This window comes from Theropithecus gelada, chromosome 3, assembly GCF_003255815.1.
Source record: "Theropithecus gelada isolate Dixy chromosome 3, Tgel_1.0, whole genome shotgun sequence".
Lineage (NCBI taxonomy): Eukaryota > Metazoa > Chordata > Mammalia > Primates > Cercopithecidae > Theropithecus > Theropithecus gelada.
This window is the reverse complement of record NC_037670.1, coordinates 154,813,235-154,829,912: the sequence shown is the minus strand read 5'-3', so window position 1 is coordinate 154,829,912 and position 16,678 is coordinate 154,813,235. Positions and strand designations below refer to the sequence as shown.

The window sequence follows — 16,678 nt, the reverse complement described above, 5'->3', positions numbered from 1 at the left end:
AGCATTTCTGTAAATATTCTCCAGTTTAATAGATGAAAAATAGTATCTAATAGATTTTTATTTCTTTGATAGTAAGATTATGCTCTGTGTGTGTGTTTACTGGTCATAAATACATATTTCTTCTTTTAAGGAGTTTATACGCTCTTTTTCCTTTCTTTCTAATAGGATGTTCATCTTTTTCTTACGGATTTGTGAGAGTTCTGAATAATTATGATATCTTTATACAGTGGAGAACAATACTAACTTGACAATGCATGAGGAAAAAATCTTGATTAGTTGGAACAATTTCCAGGCTATATTAAGTAAAAATAAAACAACAATAAAACAAAAACCCAAAGTATAAAATAATATGAATAGAATTCTCCTGGGGAAGAAGTAAAATATATGCAAGCACATGTAAATGTTTTATTTCTGGAATGAGACATAAATACGTGAAAGTGTTTAGCACACTGATACGTCCCTTGGGGAGGGAGGCAGGAGGGCCCGCATGTCTTCAGTGGGGACAAGACTTCCTTTCCATGTTAACAATTTAAACTTGTTTGCATTTTTGCCTCGTGCACATGATCTTATTGCATTTTTACTCTTTTCACCTTATATTACAGAGCTAGTTAATTTTTTAAATCTATAAATTAAGTATATTAACCTTCTTAATTTATGTGTGTTACAGATCTTTCTCCTAATTTGTTATTCACCTTTTAATTTTCTTCGTGTTGGTTTTTGATATATATGAGGTTGCATTTTTACATGATCAAATCTATTAGCCCATACTGTTGTTTTCTTTTATTGCTTTAGACTCATAAAATTCAATGTTAGTAAATTATTTACCTACATTTTCTTCTATTGGCTTGTTTGTTTGCATTTAAACCATCTGGTATGTATTTTGATATATGACACAAGGTGATTATTTGAATTAGATTTTTCCAGATAGTTGAGAAATATTCCCAGCACCATATACTCAGTAGTTCTACCTTTACCCACTGATTTATGATATGAATGTATTGACTTTTTGTTTATATTCTTTTCCATGTTCTCTATTATATTCCATTGTTATGGTTGCAGTGCTGTACTATTTTGATCATTTACCTTTTTAACATATGTTACTATTTGATAACGCAGGTCTCCAAATCGCCCCTAATTATGTATGTATATACATATATTTTCCTATTTCCTCATATATATGAAAAACCAACACATCAAAAACCCATGGGTATATATTGCTTCCAGAATATATATTCAGTCTTGTGAAACTGAATAGGAAAAAAGGATCTGAGTGTGTGTGTGTGTGTGTATTTGCTCCTCTTATTTTTTAAATCCTTTTCAGTTTTAAAAAAATCCCTTTGGGATTAGTATTAAGGCCAAAAGTTAACTTTGGGAGGGACTCATGTTTTAGTTTTAGTTGCCCGATCAGGAACATTCCGGGTGTGTCACTCTCTTCATTGAGGTCTTCTTTAAGGCCTCTAAGTAACGTTTTTATAAGTCCTATAAAGGATTTATACATTTTTATAGGTTATTTACATTTGGTTTAGGTTCATTTCTTGGAGAGTACGTTTGATAGCTGCAGTTGTTACTGTATATGAGATTTCTTTTCCTGTCATTTTTTAATTGGTGTATAGGACAAATATTTTAGCATTTCTTTTATCTAACCACATATTTATTGCACTTATTCTCGTATTATTCTCTTAAAATTTCTAGGTATATTATCATATGCAAAATTAATATCCTCTTTAATAATTAGACTTGTTGTTTTTATTTTTTTTTATTTATTTTTTTGAGACGGAGTCCTGCTCTGTTGCCCAGGCTGCAGTGCAGTGGCACGATCTCAGCTCAATGCAACCTCCGCCTCCCAGGTTCAAGTGATTCTCCTGCCTCAGCCTCCTGAGTAGCTGGGATTACAGTGCCTGCCACCACACCTGGCTAATTTTTGTATTTTCAATAGAGACAGGGTTTCGCCATGTTGGCCAGGCTGGTCTCAAACTCCTGACCTCAAGTGATCCACCCCCCTCAGCCCAAAGTGCTGGGATTATAGGCATGAGCCACCACGCCTGGCCTGTTATTATTATTATTTTTTAATCTTATTGTATTGGTTAGAACAGCAAATTCTCAAACATTTTGTTCTCTTCCTCCACTCTGTTAAAAATTATTGAAGATCCCAAAGAGCTTTGGCTTATGTGCTTTATGTCTATTAATATTTATTGTATTAAAAATTTAAACTGGGAACTGAAACAGTATTTATTTATTATTTCACTTAAAAATAACAATACTAAACCCATTACAAACATAAATAACATGTTTTTATGAAAAATAGCATTATTTCCAAAACAAAATTTTACTGAGAACGTCATTATTTTATGTATTTTGTAAATCTCTTTAGTGTCTGGTTTAATGAAAGGATCGCGGATTTTCCTCTCTGCTTCTGCGGTGTCTGTTGTGATATGCTGTTTGGGTTAAAGTGTGTGAGGAAAATTCAGCTCACACAAACCTGTAGGTGGAAAAGGGAGAAGTATTTTAATAGCCCTTTCAGATAAAACTTGACAACTGCTAGTTTCTTAAGGATTAGCTGTAATGTAGAATCTGAAATCATATCAATGAATCTTTCATACTGTTAGATTAAAATCAGGCACTTTCAGTGTAATTGTCTTATATCTTGAATCTTTTACCTGTGCATGATTGTATAACATCATGCATTGGCCATTTAGAAAATATTGGTTCACCAAGTTACGAAGATCTTCCCAAAGGTTAATACATTTTATTATACAACTGTCAAAAAAATCACATATATTATTCTCACGATCTATCTTACCAAAAAGGTCTGTAAGCATGGGGAAGCAGCTCCCCATACTTCAGTTCCTGATGGCAAACACAGTTTCTAAAACTTCGAGTTTTGCTCAAAATACAATCATTGGCAACAATGCCATCAGTAGTGTTCCTTGAAATAACAGGCTTATTTAGTTCACTTCTGAGAAAATGTCTGCCAAATACACAAGTCTAACTAACCATAGTTTTTCTGTCAGTTTATCTTCCAAGCAGAAATGGTATGCATAGCAAAAGTTACTGGTTCAGCCTGCAACTCAGCAACCACACTAATACTTTTCCTTGAGATAACCCTGGTAATTTGGTATGTAGCAAACTTAATTGTATGTGGACTCCTCACTTCATCACACAGAACATTAAAAAAACATGTACTTCAAGGTGAGATTTAATAAGAATAGTAACTGTTACTGCTTTAACAGGGACCGTCTTTTAGTGTGACTGCCATACTTATTTACTATGAATGCATGCGTGATGGTGAATAACACAATGATTGCTAATAAAGTTTGGTGCCACAGCCCTGATTTTTACTAAGGTACTAGCAGCTTTATCCACCATTTCTTTTGTACCATCAGTGCAAATATAAACACAGTAAAAAAGACAAGTAACATCTTATGAAAATAGCTTTTACCTTGCAGATCCCTGGAAGGGCCTTGGGGATATCTGGGGTCCACCACACTTTGGGAACTTGTACATTAGCACTTCCACAGCAATTTAATAATAATGATGATAAGATTTCCTTTTCTTGACTTCATGTCTTTGGAACTGTCTAATAAGTAAACACAAATCCTGAGGCTCAATCTAATTATTTCTTCATTCGTAAATATTAGACAATGATTCTGCAGCTTCAGACCCTGATGCTGAAACCACTGCCAGAACTAACGGGAAAGGAAATCCAGGTGAGCAGTCGCCGAGCCCTGAGCAGCTCATAAACAACGCAGGAGCAGGGGACTCCAGCCGCTCAACCCTTCAGAGGTACTCGAAGCTGATTCATATTTTCACTGTGTTTTGCCTTTATATTAACCTAGAGGCCAATTTCAGGGATCTGTGTGTTTTGGGGTTTTTTTTCTTGCCTTAGAAACAGAATTGGCAGGAGTAAAGTCTCACATTTTAATCCCAGCCTTCTACTTTCTCTTTGTGTAAATGCCACCTCCTGAATCTTTTTCACTGCATTCTTACTGAGTTAATGGAGAATATATTAATAGGAGAGTTTAATTTTCATTTCTCAGTTCCATTCTTCTCCCTCCTGCATGTAAGTTTGTTATGAGGAATTACTTTACAAATACTATCTCTTGATTCAGAGAGTATGATTTTCCCCCTTTTCCGACTGCTGCAGCTTATAATACCCGGTCCGGAAGTGACAGTGCCACACGTAGTGCTCTGATACTGAGTAGGTGCAAAGGAAAAAGCAGTACTTGGTGCTGATTCTAAAGCTGAACGTGGCTGTTCCTTCTTTTTATTTTATTCTTCTGCTCCTTCTTCTAAGGCATGGGCCTCCTTATTCCATGGATTACATGGACTTTAGTCCGTGTAGTACTTTCTCACTAATATTAACTGTTGATTATAAGACAGTACTGATTATCAGCAGATATCCATCCCTTTGACTGATAAAATAGTTCTAGAGAAATTAGTTCTACCAGAGAAAGAATTGCTATCATCATTTCACCATTATTATTATTCTTTTAGCTTCATATTATTATAGTTAACTTTTGCAAAAGGACTCTAAAATTGCATTCAAGAAGAGATAGGCCAACAGGACTTCCACTGAGGATGCAGTTTCTTATCAAACAGATGTTCTTCTTCTTTGGTTCAACAAAATATGCACTATATAGCACAGAGTTATAGTGTTTACTGGATTTAAACGCAGAATTTGATTTGCTGTTATGGGAAGGGAGCTAAGGTACATACTAAGCTGTGATTTAGCATATGTGTCTTGATATTTCCTAAGAAAGTAACCATCTTCTTATTCCAGTAAGGATATTTCACTGCTTCCCATTTGTTCATAACAGTCTTCTTATTCCTTTGATTCATGTTTTTACCACATTTTCCCTATAATATTAAGACGGTGACCAGTTTTGGTGATTGATTGACCGTAGACTCAGAACTGTTAGTGGTAGTGGTTAGCTTCCTCATTTTAATCCCAGCTCTTCCTCTGTCTCATTCTATGAATGCCACCAAATCTAAAGCCTCATCAACCTCAATGTTGTAACCTACAAAACTAAAGTAAGTACAGAGAGCTATGGAAGTATTAAGACTCAATACCATAGCAGATAGGTCACTGACTACGTATATGAAATGTATAAAGCATTATTGTTACTTTAATTATTTATAATATACCTAGAAAGAAATGCCTTTCCTTTTTCCTGTCCTACCAACCATATTCTTTCCTCTTTCACCCCACTGGATTCACTGTTCCCTTCTTTCTCCCTCTGATGCTGCCCTTGTGGCTAGAGGCAGCATGCACCCTTCGGTCCCTAACCCCTCAGCCATGTAATGCACTGACACGCATTGTCTGAAGGTGAGTGTGGACATGTGGGTCTCCTGTGTGGGGTCCAGTGTAGTAGAAGAGGAAGTCCACAGGATCCTGCATTCAGAGGCAGAACTGAGACACCACGTCCATGTTCCTTTCCCTTTGAAGCGCCCCTTGAAAAGAGATTGAGCACTCATCTCACTATTCTGAAGAAATATGTTTGACCTTTAAGCCACCAACCTCTGACTAGTTTCTGCTGACCTACTTTTTCACTTGCAGTGTCATCAGTGGTGTTGGGGAACTGGATCTAGACAAAGGGCCAGTGAAGAAAGCAGAGCCCAATACCAAAGACAAACCTTATCCTGACTGCCCCTTCCTGCTGCTAGATGTGCGTGATAGAGATTCTTACCAGCAGTGCCACATTGTTGGAGGTAAGAGAGAGAAGGCTTTAAAGTGCTTCACTCTCAAGAACAGAGAGCCTGCTCTTGAGTCTAGGCAGGCTGGAACCACAGCTCATGGTAGACAGTTAAGCAAACCGTATGTTAGCTGGATCCATTATGGAATCCTACAGGATTGGCTCCACCATAAAATACTCTGAGAGGCTGCTGATTTTCACAGGTGGCGGTCAGAAGGAGGGAAATGAAGCTTCATACTTTGTTCATAGTGCCCTCTTTCTTTGCTTTCACAGAAGTGTTTAGGTTTATGGCTCATTGATTTTTTTTTTTTTTTTTTTTTTTTTTTTTTTGTCAATACCTTGCTGTGTGGCCAAGACTGCAGTGCAGTGGCGCGATCATGGCTCACTGCAGCCTTGCCTTCCTGGGCTCCAGTGATCCTCCTGCCTCAGCCTCTCGAGTACCTGGGACTGCGGGCATATGCCACAACATCCGGCTGTTTTTGTATTTTTTATAGAGATGAGGCCTCACCATGTTGCCCGGGCTGGCCTCAAACTCCTGGACTCAGGCGGTCCACCCACCTTGGCCTCCCAGAGTGCTGGGATTACAGGTGTGCACTACCGTGCCCAGCAGCTTATGAATTTTGAAGATGTATTTAACTCTTAGATTTTAAACCAGCTGGGAATTGAGGCCAAGTTGTATTAAGAGAACAACAGACTTCCTAAACTTTTTCTTCTCTTTGCAGCTTACAGTTACCCAATTGCAACTCTGTCTAGAACAATGAACCCTTATTCAAATGATATTCTTGAATATGTATCCTTTGTTGCATTTTAAGGAATTGGGTGGTATGAGGATTATAAGAATCAAAGTTACCGTGCACCACGCTCCTGGTAAGAATGCTGTGAAGGACCTTTGATGTTATTCGGCTGAGCATATTTTAGAATTTGGATTCCTAGCTATTGCCGAGAATCCTGACTCTTGAGGCGGAGGCTTTCAAACTGTCTTGCCCTGGGCCAAAAAACACTAGGTTAAGAGTTAGGATCCATTGAGAGTTGGTCCTAAGAGAGTTTTTTCCTCCCAGAAAACTTTACATAGCAGAACTTAGGGGTTTTTTCTATTTTAATTTTTTCTTTTAAAATTTTAATTTTTTCATTCATAAAAATTATACAAGCAGAAAATTATTATTTTTTTTTTTGAGACGGAGTCTCACTTTGTCACCCAGGCTGGAGTGCAGTGGCGCAATCTCGGCTCACTGCAAGCTCTGCCTCCCGTGTTCACGCCATTCTCCTGCCTCAGCCTCCTGAGTAGCTGGGACTACAGGCATCCACCACCATGCCTGGCTAATTTTTTTTTTTTTGTATTTTTAGTAGAGACAGGGTTTCACCATGTTAGCCAGGATGGTCTCGATCTCCTGACCTCGTGATCCACCTGCCTTGGCCTCCCAAAGTGCTGGGATTATAGGCGTGAGCCACCATGCCCGGCCAAAAATAATTTAAATACCAAAACTTATTAAAAGGAAAATTGAAATCTCTTATAATCACACAGTTGAGCAGTGGCTCCTGTTACACTATTAGTATATTTTGTTCCAGACTGTCTTTTGCGTGTTTGTTTTTTTTAACGAAGTTGAAACCTTACTGTATATGTAATTTAGTATCCTGCTTTTTTTCAGTTCATATTCCGACGTATTTCCCCATGCTGATGCAAGCCTTCTGTAAACCACATTTTTGATGCTGTGTAATATCTTCAGATTTACTATGATTTACTAAACTATTCCTTGATTTTGGACTTTTTAGATGGCTCCCACATTTTTACTATCATAAATAGGCTTCAGTGGACACATTAGGCATAGAAGTTGTTCTATTTATTCATCTGTAAAATGGGGATTGCAATATTTACTTTCCAGGGTCGTAAGGATAAGAGAGCTAAAGGATGTAAAGTCCATAACTAGTACTGTCTCTTAGACCATGGTGACATCAGTTTGCAGAAAAAACGAATACCAGTTTGTGTGGTTTCCATGACAGGAAACCATCCAGTCCCTGCTGGTGTGATGGTAAGAATGGGCTTGTCCATCGTTCCCAGGAACTCAGACAGGTGGACTGACCTTTTATTCCTTGGAGGTTTCTCGTAGTCTTGGGACATCAACCCAGTGCCTTGGAACCTTAACTCATCTGACTCTTAGAAAAATGCCCATGGCAAGATCATCATTCTGTATGACGACGATGAAAGGCTGGCCAGTCAGGCGGCCACCACCATGTGCGAGCGTGGATTTGAAAACCTCTTCATGCTTTCCGGAGGTGAGCAAGTGATACTCTGCTTGGGACTTCAAAGGCCAATCATCCTTCAGTCCTACCTGCATCCCCTTTTCTCTCTTGGTGCTCAGAATTCAGTGTTCTGGAAAGAGAAAAAGCCATGCTGGCTGAAAGGAGTCAGGAGTTATGTGAAACTTCCCTTAGCTTCATCAGCACATGTTTTTAATTCCTGATGTTGCTTCAGGGCTCTGTCAGAAAGCCCTAATGCGGAAGACTTGAGCAAAAGGATTTCTTGTGGAATTCTCAGAATCCCATGTATCAACAAATATTTTCTGGTATAATTTGCTTAATGATGAAATAGTTAAGAAAAATTTCATGTCCTTGTGTTGGCCTCAACTTGATGACCAGAGATTAGAAGACATGCAGGCTTCTTTCCAGGTTTTGGCTTGGCCTTGCCATATTAATGCAGCTTTTTCTGATGCTTTTCCAAACCTAGGTCTAAAAGTCTTAGCTCAGAAATTCCCGGAAGGACTGATTACTGGTTCCCTGCCAGCGTCTTGCCAGCAGGCCCTTCCTCCTGGTTCTGCCCGGAAACGATCCAGCCCCAAAGTGCCACCCCTACCAGCTGAGAACAAATGGAGATTTACCCCAGAAGACTTAAAAAAGATAGAATATTATCTGGAAGAGGAGCAAGGGCCTGCAGATCATCCTAGTAAGATCTTTTGACCTTTAAAGACAATATTTGGTTTGCAGCCTTGAATATCACCTCATCATATGAAAACCTTCATCTCTTATATTTAGATTCTTAAAATACTAGGGAGGTGTGTTACAGGTGCTGGGGAGGGGAGGCAGTGGAGGTGACCCCAGATAGTGGCAAGAATTATGCATTGAAGAGAGACTTTATCAAAACATAGAGACTTTTTTTTTTTTTTTTTTTTGAGACAGAGTCTTGCTCTGTCACCCAGGCTGGAGTGCTGCAACCTCCGTCTCACTGGTTCAAGCGATTCTCCCACCTCAGCCTCCTGAGTAGGTGGGATTACAGGTGCCTGCCACCATGCCAGGGTAATTTTTTTTTGTATTTTTAGTAGAGACAGGGTTTCACCATGTTGGCCAGGCTGGTCTTGAACTTCTGGCCACAAGTCATCCACCTGCCTGAGCCTTCCAAAGTGCTAGGATTACAGGCATGAGCCACCGCACCCAGGCAAAAATGTAGAGACTTCATCAAAAAGTATATCTCAGGCAAAACTGAGGAGTTAAACATCAGACATTCAGATTCTTTCTTGGAAAGTTTTTGATTCCTTCTGCTGCGTTTGCTTCTCCACTCTGAGAGCCTCCGTGGTTTGTCTTCCTACCTTAGTTTCACCATACTGCGTTCTCTTTTCTTTCCCCTAATCGCTCCTCAACTGCATCCTCTCTACGAAGGAAGTAGTGGAGGACAGACTAGGTTTGTTGGGGATGATGGAGAGGAAGGGAAAAAAACCTATCTGTGTTTCCCTTCATTTCTGTCCCCCTCGCCACCTTCAGGCTGATCTCAAGGATGAGGAGTAGGTCATCATTGGCCTAAAGCAGGTACTGCACATGACTTCATTAGCTTAAAACTGTACTTGGCAGATTGTCCCTGGAATCATTCTTGCAGCTATCTTCCTTCTTTCTTGCTCCCTTCAGGCCGACTGAACCAAGCTAACTCCTCCGGAAGAGACTCCAAGGTGCCTGGTGCCCGAAGCACTCAGAATCTGCCTGCCGGGGGCCCTGCCAGCCATTCAAACCCCCGCTCCCTCAGCAGTGGCCACCTGCAAGGCAAACCCTGGAAGTAAAGACTTTGTCTCTGCCTAAGTAAAAACTTAGGCAAATAAATGTTTTTCCTCTTTTTGGAACCCCTGAGCATTTCCCAAGTTGGGTCATTTCCAGAAACTTCTGCAGAGGAAAAGACCATGACATACGTATGGGATAGGCCCTCTTCCCTCTCCCTATCTCCAGTTCCTCTCCCCTCAGGAGGCCACCTCGGGAAGAATTTTGACAGGTGACCACAAAAACCAGAGGCGTGACAGGCTCTAGTGTCCTCCCTGTTGTTTACAGCATATTTAAGTCTTGTGAAACTGTATAGGAAAAAGGATCTAAGTTTTTAGTTTTTTTTTTTTTTTAAATAAGGTCCAGCTTGTTGGGTATCTCTTCATTGTTTTGTAAATACTTCAGTCACATCCGCCCGTGTGCCCCTCCTGACCACCTTTTCGTTCACTGTTCTTGACTTCATGAAGGCTTCTCTTTGCAGTCTTGATGTGAGAAGCTGTTTCCAGGGGTGCAGATGAGCCTTAGGTTCCAGCCGCCTGCAGGCCCCACCCCAACGGACTCATTCGGCAAGGAGCTCTCTGCCCAGCATACTGCAGGCCCTATTTTGAGTATGGAAGCCAGTGCCTGTGTGCATCGCTCAAATTGAAGATGAGGAGAGTAGCTGTACACTCACTGAATGCTCCCCCTTATTAGATACTTTCCTGGAGCCAAAAAGGTGTGCATGTGGGCGTCTTCACACCGGGGAGGAGGGCCTCTCATGGGAAAGCCCTGGCCACCACACCCTTGAAGCCCACCAAAGCGGCCCTCACTTGTGGTCAGTATATCAGTTTTAATGCCCATTGCCCAGCTTCAGTCCATCCATGTTAGATGGATAGAAATTATGGCCACTTGAAAATACCAGCTTTGGTTGGACAACTGTGGACAGACAAGGTGAAGAGAACTCCGAAGTCCTTTCTCAGGGCTGACAGCCTCATAAGCCCTTGCTTAGAAATACAGTATTAGTCTAATTGAGTAATTAGTGCAATTTCCTGCTTACTTTTCATTCTCATGACTGAACTGTGATTAGGAAGTTGTGATTATAGATTCTGGTTTTGGCCGGAATTTTGAATCAGCATTAATTGAATTGCTAAATGACTGACATTCATTCCATTTAATTGGGGGAACAAAAGGCCTCAGGTAAGGATGAGAAACTCTGAAATCAGATGGAAAAGAGCCGTGTTAATTTTTATGCTCTGTGATCGTAGCTGTGATAAGGGACTGAGGAATAAATTGTGCTCTTTGTCATGGCAACCAGCTTCTGAAAAGCCAGCTGAAAATTGCCTGTCCTGCTGGTAACTGCTACAGGGTAAGATTTGCCTTAACAGTACTATTTTCTCGCCACACACACAAAAAAAGAAATGCACCACAGTATTTCCAGCATGGGGGCTGTGTTTGTATGAGAAATAAACGTAATAAATATCTCATAAAGACATATGGAAAAATAACTTTCAGATTCAACCCAGTTCTGTTTTAGAGTGTGTTTATTCTTCTCTACTTGATTTCCAAAGTGCAACATTTTCCGATGCTTTAGAAATCAAACAAACCAGGAACATTGTTCAGATGTCAAGCCGTGCCCAATTTTCCACAAGATTCAAGAATCTTGTATAAAATTCAGCCAACGTACACATAGCTTTAATGAGGAGTCTGTCATGTTTCCCCATAAATTTATTGCCTGAGAACTTAGTTCAGGCTTTGCTAATGCCAAAATGCTCTGGCTTTGTATTTTCTTTACAGCGTAGATAGAAAAATGCACATTTTTCCACATTCAACTTTCCCCTAGCATGGACAAGATTTTCAGCCATTTTTGCCACATATACATTTTAAGGAAAAAATATTTTTCTCTGTAACAAAGTTCTGGTTATGCCGTTTTAAAGGTGACTTGTCAGGAGTTGAGACTTCCCTGCCGCATTCTGTTTTGAAAGTAAATGGTCTCCCTCCTTGTTCCGATTCTGCATTCCCATCGTCAACTTTGGAGTGTTGGAAACCACTGTATATATGTGGAAAGCCAGGTCAGCCAGACCTATTAGAATTGGTGTGCACTCACCTGAGAGATCTGGCGGGTTGAATATATTTGTGTGTATTTCTCCATAGTGCTTGCTTTGCCCTGTTGGTAAGGATTTTAAATAACCATGCTGAAAAGAGCTGTTCCAATTCTGCACTTTGCATGTTAAATGTTAATATCAAACATTCTTTATGTGCTCGAGGTATTGCTTTTTACATTGCTTTACCAGTTTCTTCATTAGATTAATTGACATGTATTATTTAAATGACCAGTGATGCTTTGTGCAATTATGAATGTTGAAGATTAAAGTACATAGTTACTAATTTGTCGTTTGCTATGAATACGCTGAAAACTGCCAACTTCTCTCTTCTTTTCTGTCGAGATGATTTGGGGAGCCACAGGAGACTGGTGTGATTTTTGCTGCATCTCCTAGAAAAGCTTTTTTTTTTTTTTTTTTAATAAATGAATCAGGAAATCAGTCCAATTAGGGCAGGGGGCCTCAGCTCTCCAGTCAGAAAGCCTGGATTTCTTTTCCTGCTCAGGCTGGGATTGAAGCCACCTTCAACAACTGGATCATGGCTTCCTGCCAGCGTCTCAGGGGTTGACTAGCTGCCCTTGTCTGGGGCTTATGAACCCTGAGACGGAAGGTGCTTCATCCGTGTACAGCTACAGCACCACCTGAACAACAGTGATTGCCAAAGTTTAAATAATACCTTAAATGCTTTAAAGGGGTTTGTATTTAAGGAAGGGAGAAAAGAAGGAAAGAAGCAAGGAAATAGGAAGAAGGGAGGGCACAGAGAAAAAGAGAGGCAGAAAGTGAGGGAGAAAAGAGAAAGCTACATTACTTATTTGAAAACAAAAGGAACACCCTGGGCTCTAATAATGTCAGGCTCAATCTCTTGAAAAATGTAGAATGATTTAAATGGCCTGCATTCATTTTATCTTTTTTTTTTTAAAAAAAAACCTTTAGTGGTTAGCCAGGACCAGCACAATCATATTGGGCTTGGTATAAATCCGAATGAAAAGAGCACAAATAACGTTCATTAGTTGCTCGGGGATTTTTCCTGTGGTGCTATTTAAATTATACAAAAATTCTTAAGACTTTAGGCTACTCGACCAAGAAAACAGAACAAAACAAAGATCGTGTTTTCTCTAATTCCCTTGTGGAATGTAAGTGAAATCAGAGTCCTAGGCTAGGAAGAAATACATAGGTAATTTTTCTTGTGTTGGTTTTGGTTTCTGTCATGTTGTTTATTGGCTATAGATTCTGTCTTTTATGTTATCTGACTTTTTTAGAGCGAATAATTAGTTTCAGTCCACCTAGATTTAAATCCATGACCACCTTCTTGCTCTACTCTGAAGATAATCATTAAGAACCTTTCTTTCCCCAGTTCCAAAACGTTCTCAGTGTCTTTAATGTGTGTTTATTTTCTTCCCAATTCTTTCAAAGATTTAACTCCCATGATACTTCCTCCCCCCGCCCCAGGAAACACCAGAAACATGTATAATTATAATTCACCAGTTTAATTATGTGAGCATGTTTAGTACTTACATGCAGGTCCATTAAGTTTTCACTAACAAATATTTTTTCATGCAAAAGCAATAAATAACATTGTGCTTCCAAAATGTTCAGAATACATTTGGGTAGTAATACTTTCCTAGACTTACAATAATTATTGAAAGTATTCTTACGACATCTTTAAATGGATACACAGGTCAGTTACAACATACAAAATGTAATGGTGGAAATTTGTCAGTCTTGAATTCAGGCAGAACAGGATTCAGTGCATGATTTTATGTGTTTTCAAAACTGTATCTGTCACATTGTGATCCCCTGATGGCCCCCTCTCTGTTGCTGATCCTCTTTGTTCTGTGCAGAAGCAAATTCTCACCTGCGTAACGTCCTGAGGCACCTGGTAAAATGTGAGGTGAAGAAGGGCCACTTCTCAAATGCTGTGGACGGAGGGCTGCATCTTTTAAAGGACATCAGTATGTCTTCCTGTTGCAATTATTTTGACTGTAAGCTCCCAGAGGGTGAAAATCACCAACCCTATGACAGTGGCCCTTAATAAGTGTTCATGAATAAATGAATTGAACCTGTCAAGATTGAAGTCTGGATGTGATGCCCACTGTGGTGGCCACTCAGTGCTAGTCTGTCATTCTGCAGACCCAGAAAGCTCGTTATCTTCTGTCCCCCTTGTGTATCCTGCCTTTGTAGGCGAGGCATTCAAAACCCTGAGGTTTTTAGATCTCCCTCTACAGGAAGTACCTAGAGAGCTGTTGGGGGTGTTATTACCCTGTCTCTGCCAGGCTTAAAGTATCCTCCAGAATTCAGCACACACAGGTCACACACCACCCCCATCCAAGAGTGGGTTATTTTTCTCTTTTGTTTCAAATCTTGAAGATTTCCAGAAAATAATAATACTAGCCAATGTTTGTGGAGAGCTTACTTTGCTCCTAGATTCTTCATTATATGTTTTGACTCATTTAATTTCCACAACAGTCTGATGAGTCAGGCACCCCCATTTTCAGATGAGGAGACTGAGGTTCGGGTAGAAATTAAGTGATTCAGGTTTACCTTCAGTCTCTGAGCTAGGAGGTTGAAAAGCCAGGAGCCAGCCTGAGAACTGTGATTCCAGAGGATGTTCTTTCGGCCACTCCGCTCTGTGCTTCTCACTCTGGGTGGGCACAGCCGTGTTCTCCCTTGGTGATGCCTCTAATTTACCGTGAAAATGTACCTTTCCCTTGGCTATTGGCTTCCCTTCCCTCCTAGTCACCCGAGATTCTTTTGAAAACTTTCCTCCGCTTGCCTGCACAAAAGGCGATGGAAATTCAGGAACTGAAATATCTGCTCCAGGGAGCATGTATTTCCACATTTCCACCGCCGGTGTCTGGTGTCCTGTCTTGAAGACAGGTGCTCCAGGGTTTCCGAGGTTTATTTTGTCTGTTAATGGACACCTTGCGAAGTACCACTTAAGGAATGAGAATTACAAACTTCTAATTATATTGTAGGAGAAAAAAAGTAGGCTGTTTTCCTGATAGGCCGAGCCATTCATTCAATAAACCATATTGATATGATTTGTGCCTGACCTTTTCTTTCCTTTGTGGTGATGTTTCTGATTTCCACTGAAACATAAGTTGCATGAATTGGGGATGGCCATAGGCTTGAGTTCCCGGGGAAATCAGAGGCAAACCTCCTTGCTCCAGTCCTTGTCAGCAGAGCCCTTATTCTACTGCAGTCTTCTAAAAATGTAGGTGATACCACTACTGTGGTTAAGCAGAAGACTTTCAATTTTCTCCTTTTAGTTTGGCAATAAACATTTGGCAATCCCAGTCTCTGAGGTTGTTGGATGATGCTCAGTGTTAGAGTTGCCAAATTAATGCAGATCCTGAAAGCTTTGGGGAAGAATTCATTACCCTTTGACAGTTCTTTAGATTTGATGATGCATGCTCTGTGGTTTTCTGAGGGCTTCTCCTTGATTTGGCCAATTTGGATGTTACAGTTGTTCATATCAGCTTCATCTGAGTAGCAACTGGGTCTCAGTGTGTTCACAGAATGATGTTGCTGTAGTTCTTAAAGCAAGGGTCCCTGTGCATCTTCAGATCCACCTCGACCCACTCGCCCTTGCAAAACAATTGTCAGAATGATGAATAACCCTGCACTGGATGAAGGACCAGTGAGGTCATATCTGGATTGTATTCAATGACATTCCCATTTTAACTTTAGGCCAAAGACAGAAAGCTAGCCATGCATATCTGAGTGTTAATTCAAGAGACTACCCTAAGGATTCTCATGGACCATCAGTATTGGGCCCACAGGCCATTAGAGAACAATATGTAATGGTCTAAGTAAAAAGTAAAATGAGTTCATTTGAAAATAATAGACTTTCAAAGGCCCTGGTGAATAGGCATTAGCATAATCAATTCCCAAGACTGCTACAAGAACTGAATGTGAGCAGGAAGGGCTTTTGGGAATTTTCATCAAGCTACAATAAGGTGTAGGATGGGGAATGGCCCCCAACTGCATGAGCTGAGGAATCTCTTCCTCTGGTAGAAACACTGCTGCTTCCAGCTGTACCTTGGAGTGTACATTTTCCTCAAGATAAGACAAACAGCAGTGTTCTGGGCAAGATGATGAAATATGATACCAGAGCAGAAAAAAATGAGTTTAGACAAAGTAAAAGAATCTGAGCAAAAACTAAGATGGCCAGTTAGCTGTTTGATGTTGATAATAAACCGATGTTAGGTAACTTTACACACAGGTTATCTACTGTGTTTGAAATAGCTCCCTTCGCTCCCTGCCCATTATAAAAGCTGATCATAAAAGCTCATTGCAAGAAATGCTGAGAAACATAAAAAGGAAAACTACCACCACTACTACCCAGGTTAGTCATCATTATTATTGGGGGTATCTCCTTCCAGGAAGAGAGAGAGAGGCAGAGAAAGCGTGTGTGTGTGTGTGTGTGTGTGTGTTTGTCTTTTAAACAAGATGGGATCTGGACTCAATATTTTGTATCCAGCTTCTTTTTTAAAACAACCGTATTGTATAAGTCACATACCATTAAATTCACCCATTTTAAGTGTACAATTCAATGATGTTGAGTAAGTTTACAGAATTGTGCCACCATCACCACAATCGTTTTATTACGTTTCCATCTTATAGCCAGTTTCTATCACTTAGTATGTTGTGAACATTTTTCCATGTCAACACACCCCTTAATGATTTCATGTTGTTCCAGTGTGTGGATGTGTCAGATCAGCATCAAGACTGGTCATTATCTGGGTTCATTTTATTTTTTACTTTTCCAATCTTGTACATACATATTTTTGAACCCATCCAAATATTTTTGTAAAGTAAATTCTTCCATGTGGGTTTTCTGGGTCAAAGACACAATACATTTACAACTTTGATTTATATTGCCAAATTTGC

General features: G+C 40.0%; 1 protein-coding gene across 5 annotated transcripts in view; it reads left to right on the top strand.

The window, feature by feature from the left end:
- CEP41 (centrosomal protein 41) overlaps positions 1–14,826 on the top strand; it is a 52,785-nt gene extending 37,959 nt beyond the window's left edge. For 2 of the 5 annotated variants that reach the window (XM_025379895.1, XM_025379894.1), the window contains exons 6-11: positions 3,639–3,783; positions 5,558–5,709; positions 6,416–6,483; positions 7,850–7,964; positions 8,416–8,631; positions 9,585–14,823. In XM_025379895.1, coding sequence (XP_025235680.1) covers positions 3,639–3,783; positions 5,558–5,709; positions 6,416–6,483; positions 7,850–7,964; positions 8,416–8,631; positions 9,585–9,733 — 845 coding nt within the window. In that variant the 3' untranslated portion in view covers positions 9,734–14,823. Of the gene's footprint in view, positions 1–3,638; positions 3,784–5,557; positions 5,710–6,415; positions 6,484–7,849; positions 7,965–8,415; positions 8,632–9,584 lie in introns of all 5 variants that reach the window. The other 3 variants (XR_003118613.1, XM_025379898.1, XM_025379897.1) reach the window with 3 other exon arrangements.
- Positions 14,827–16,678: the final 1,852 nt, after the last annotated feature.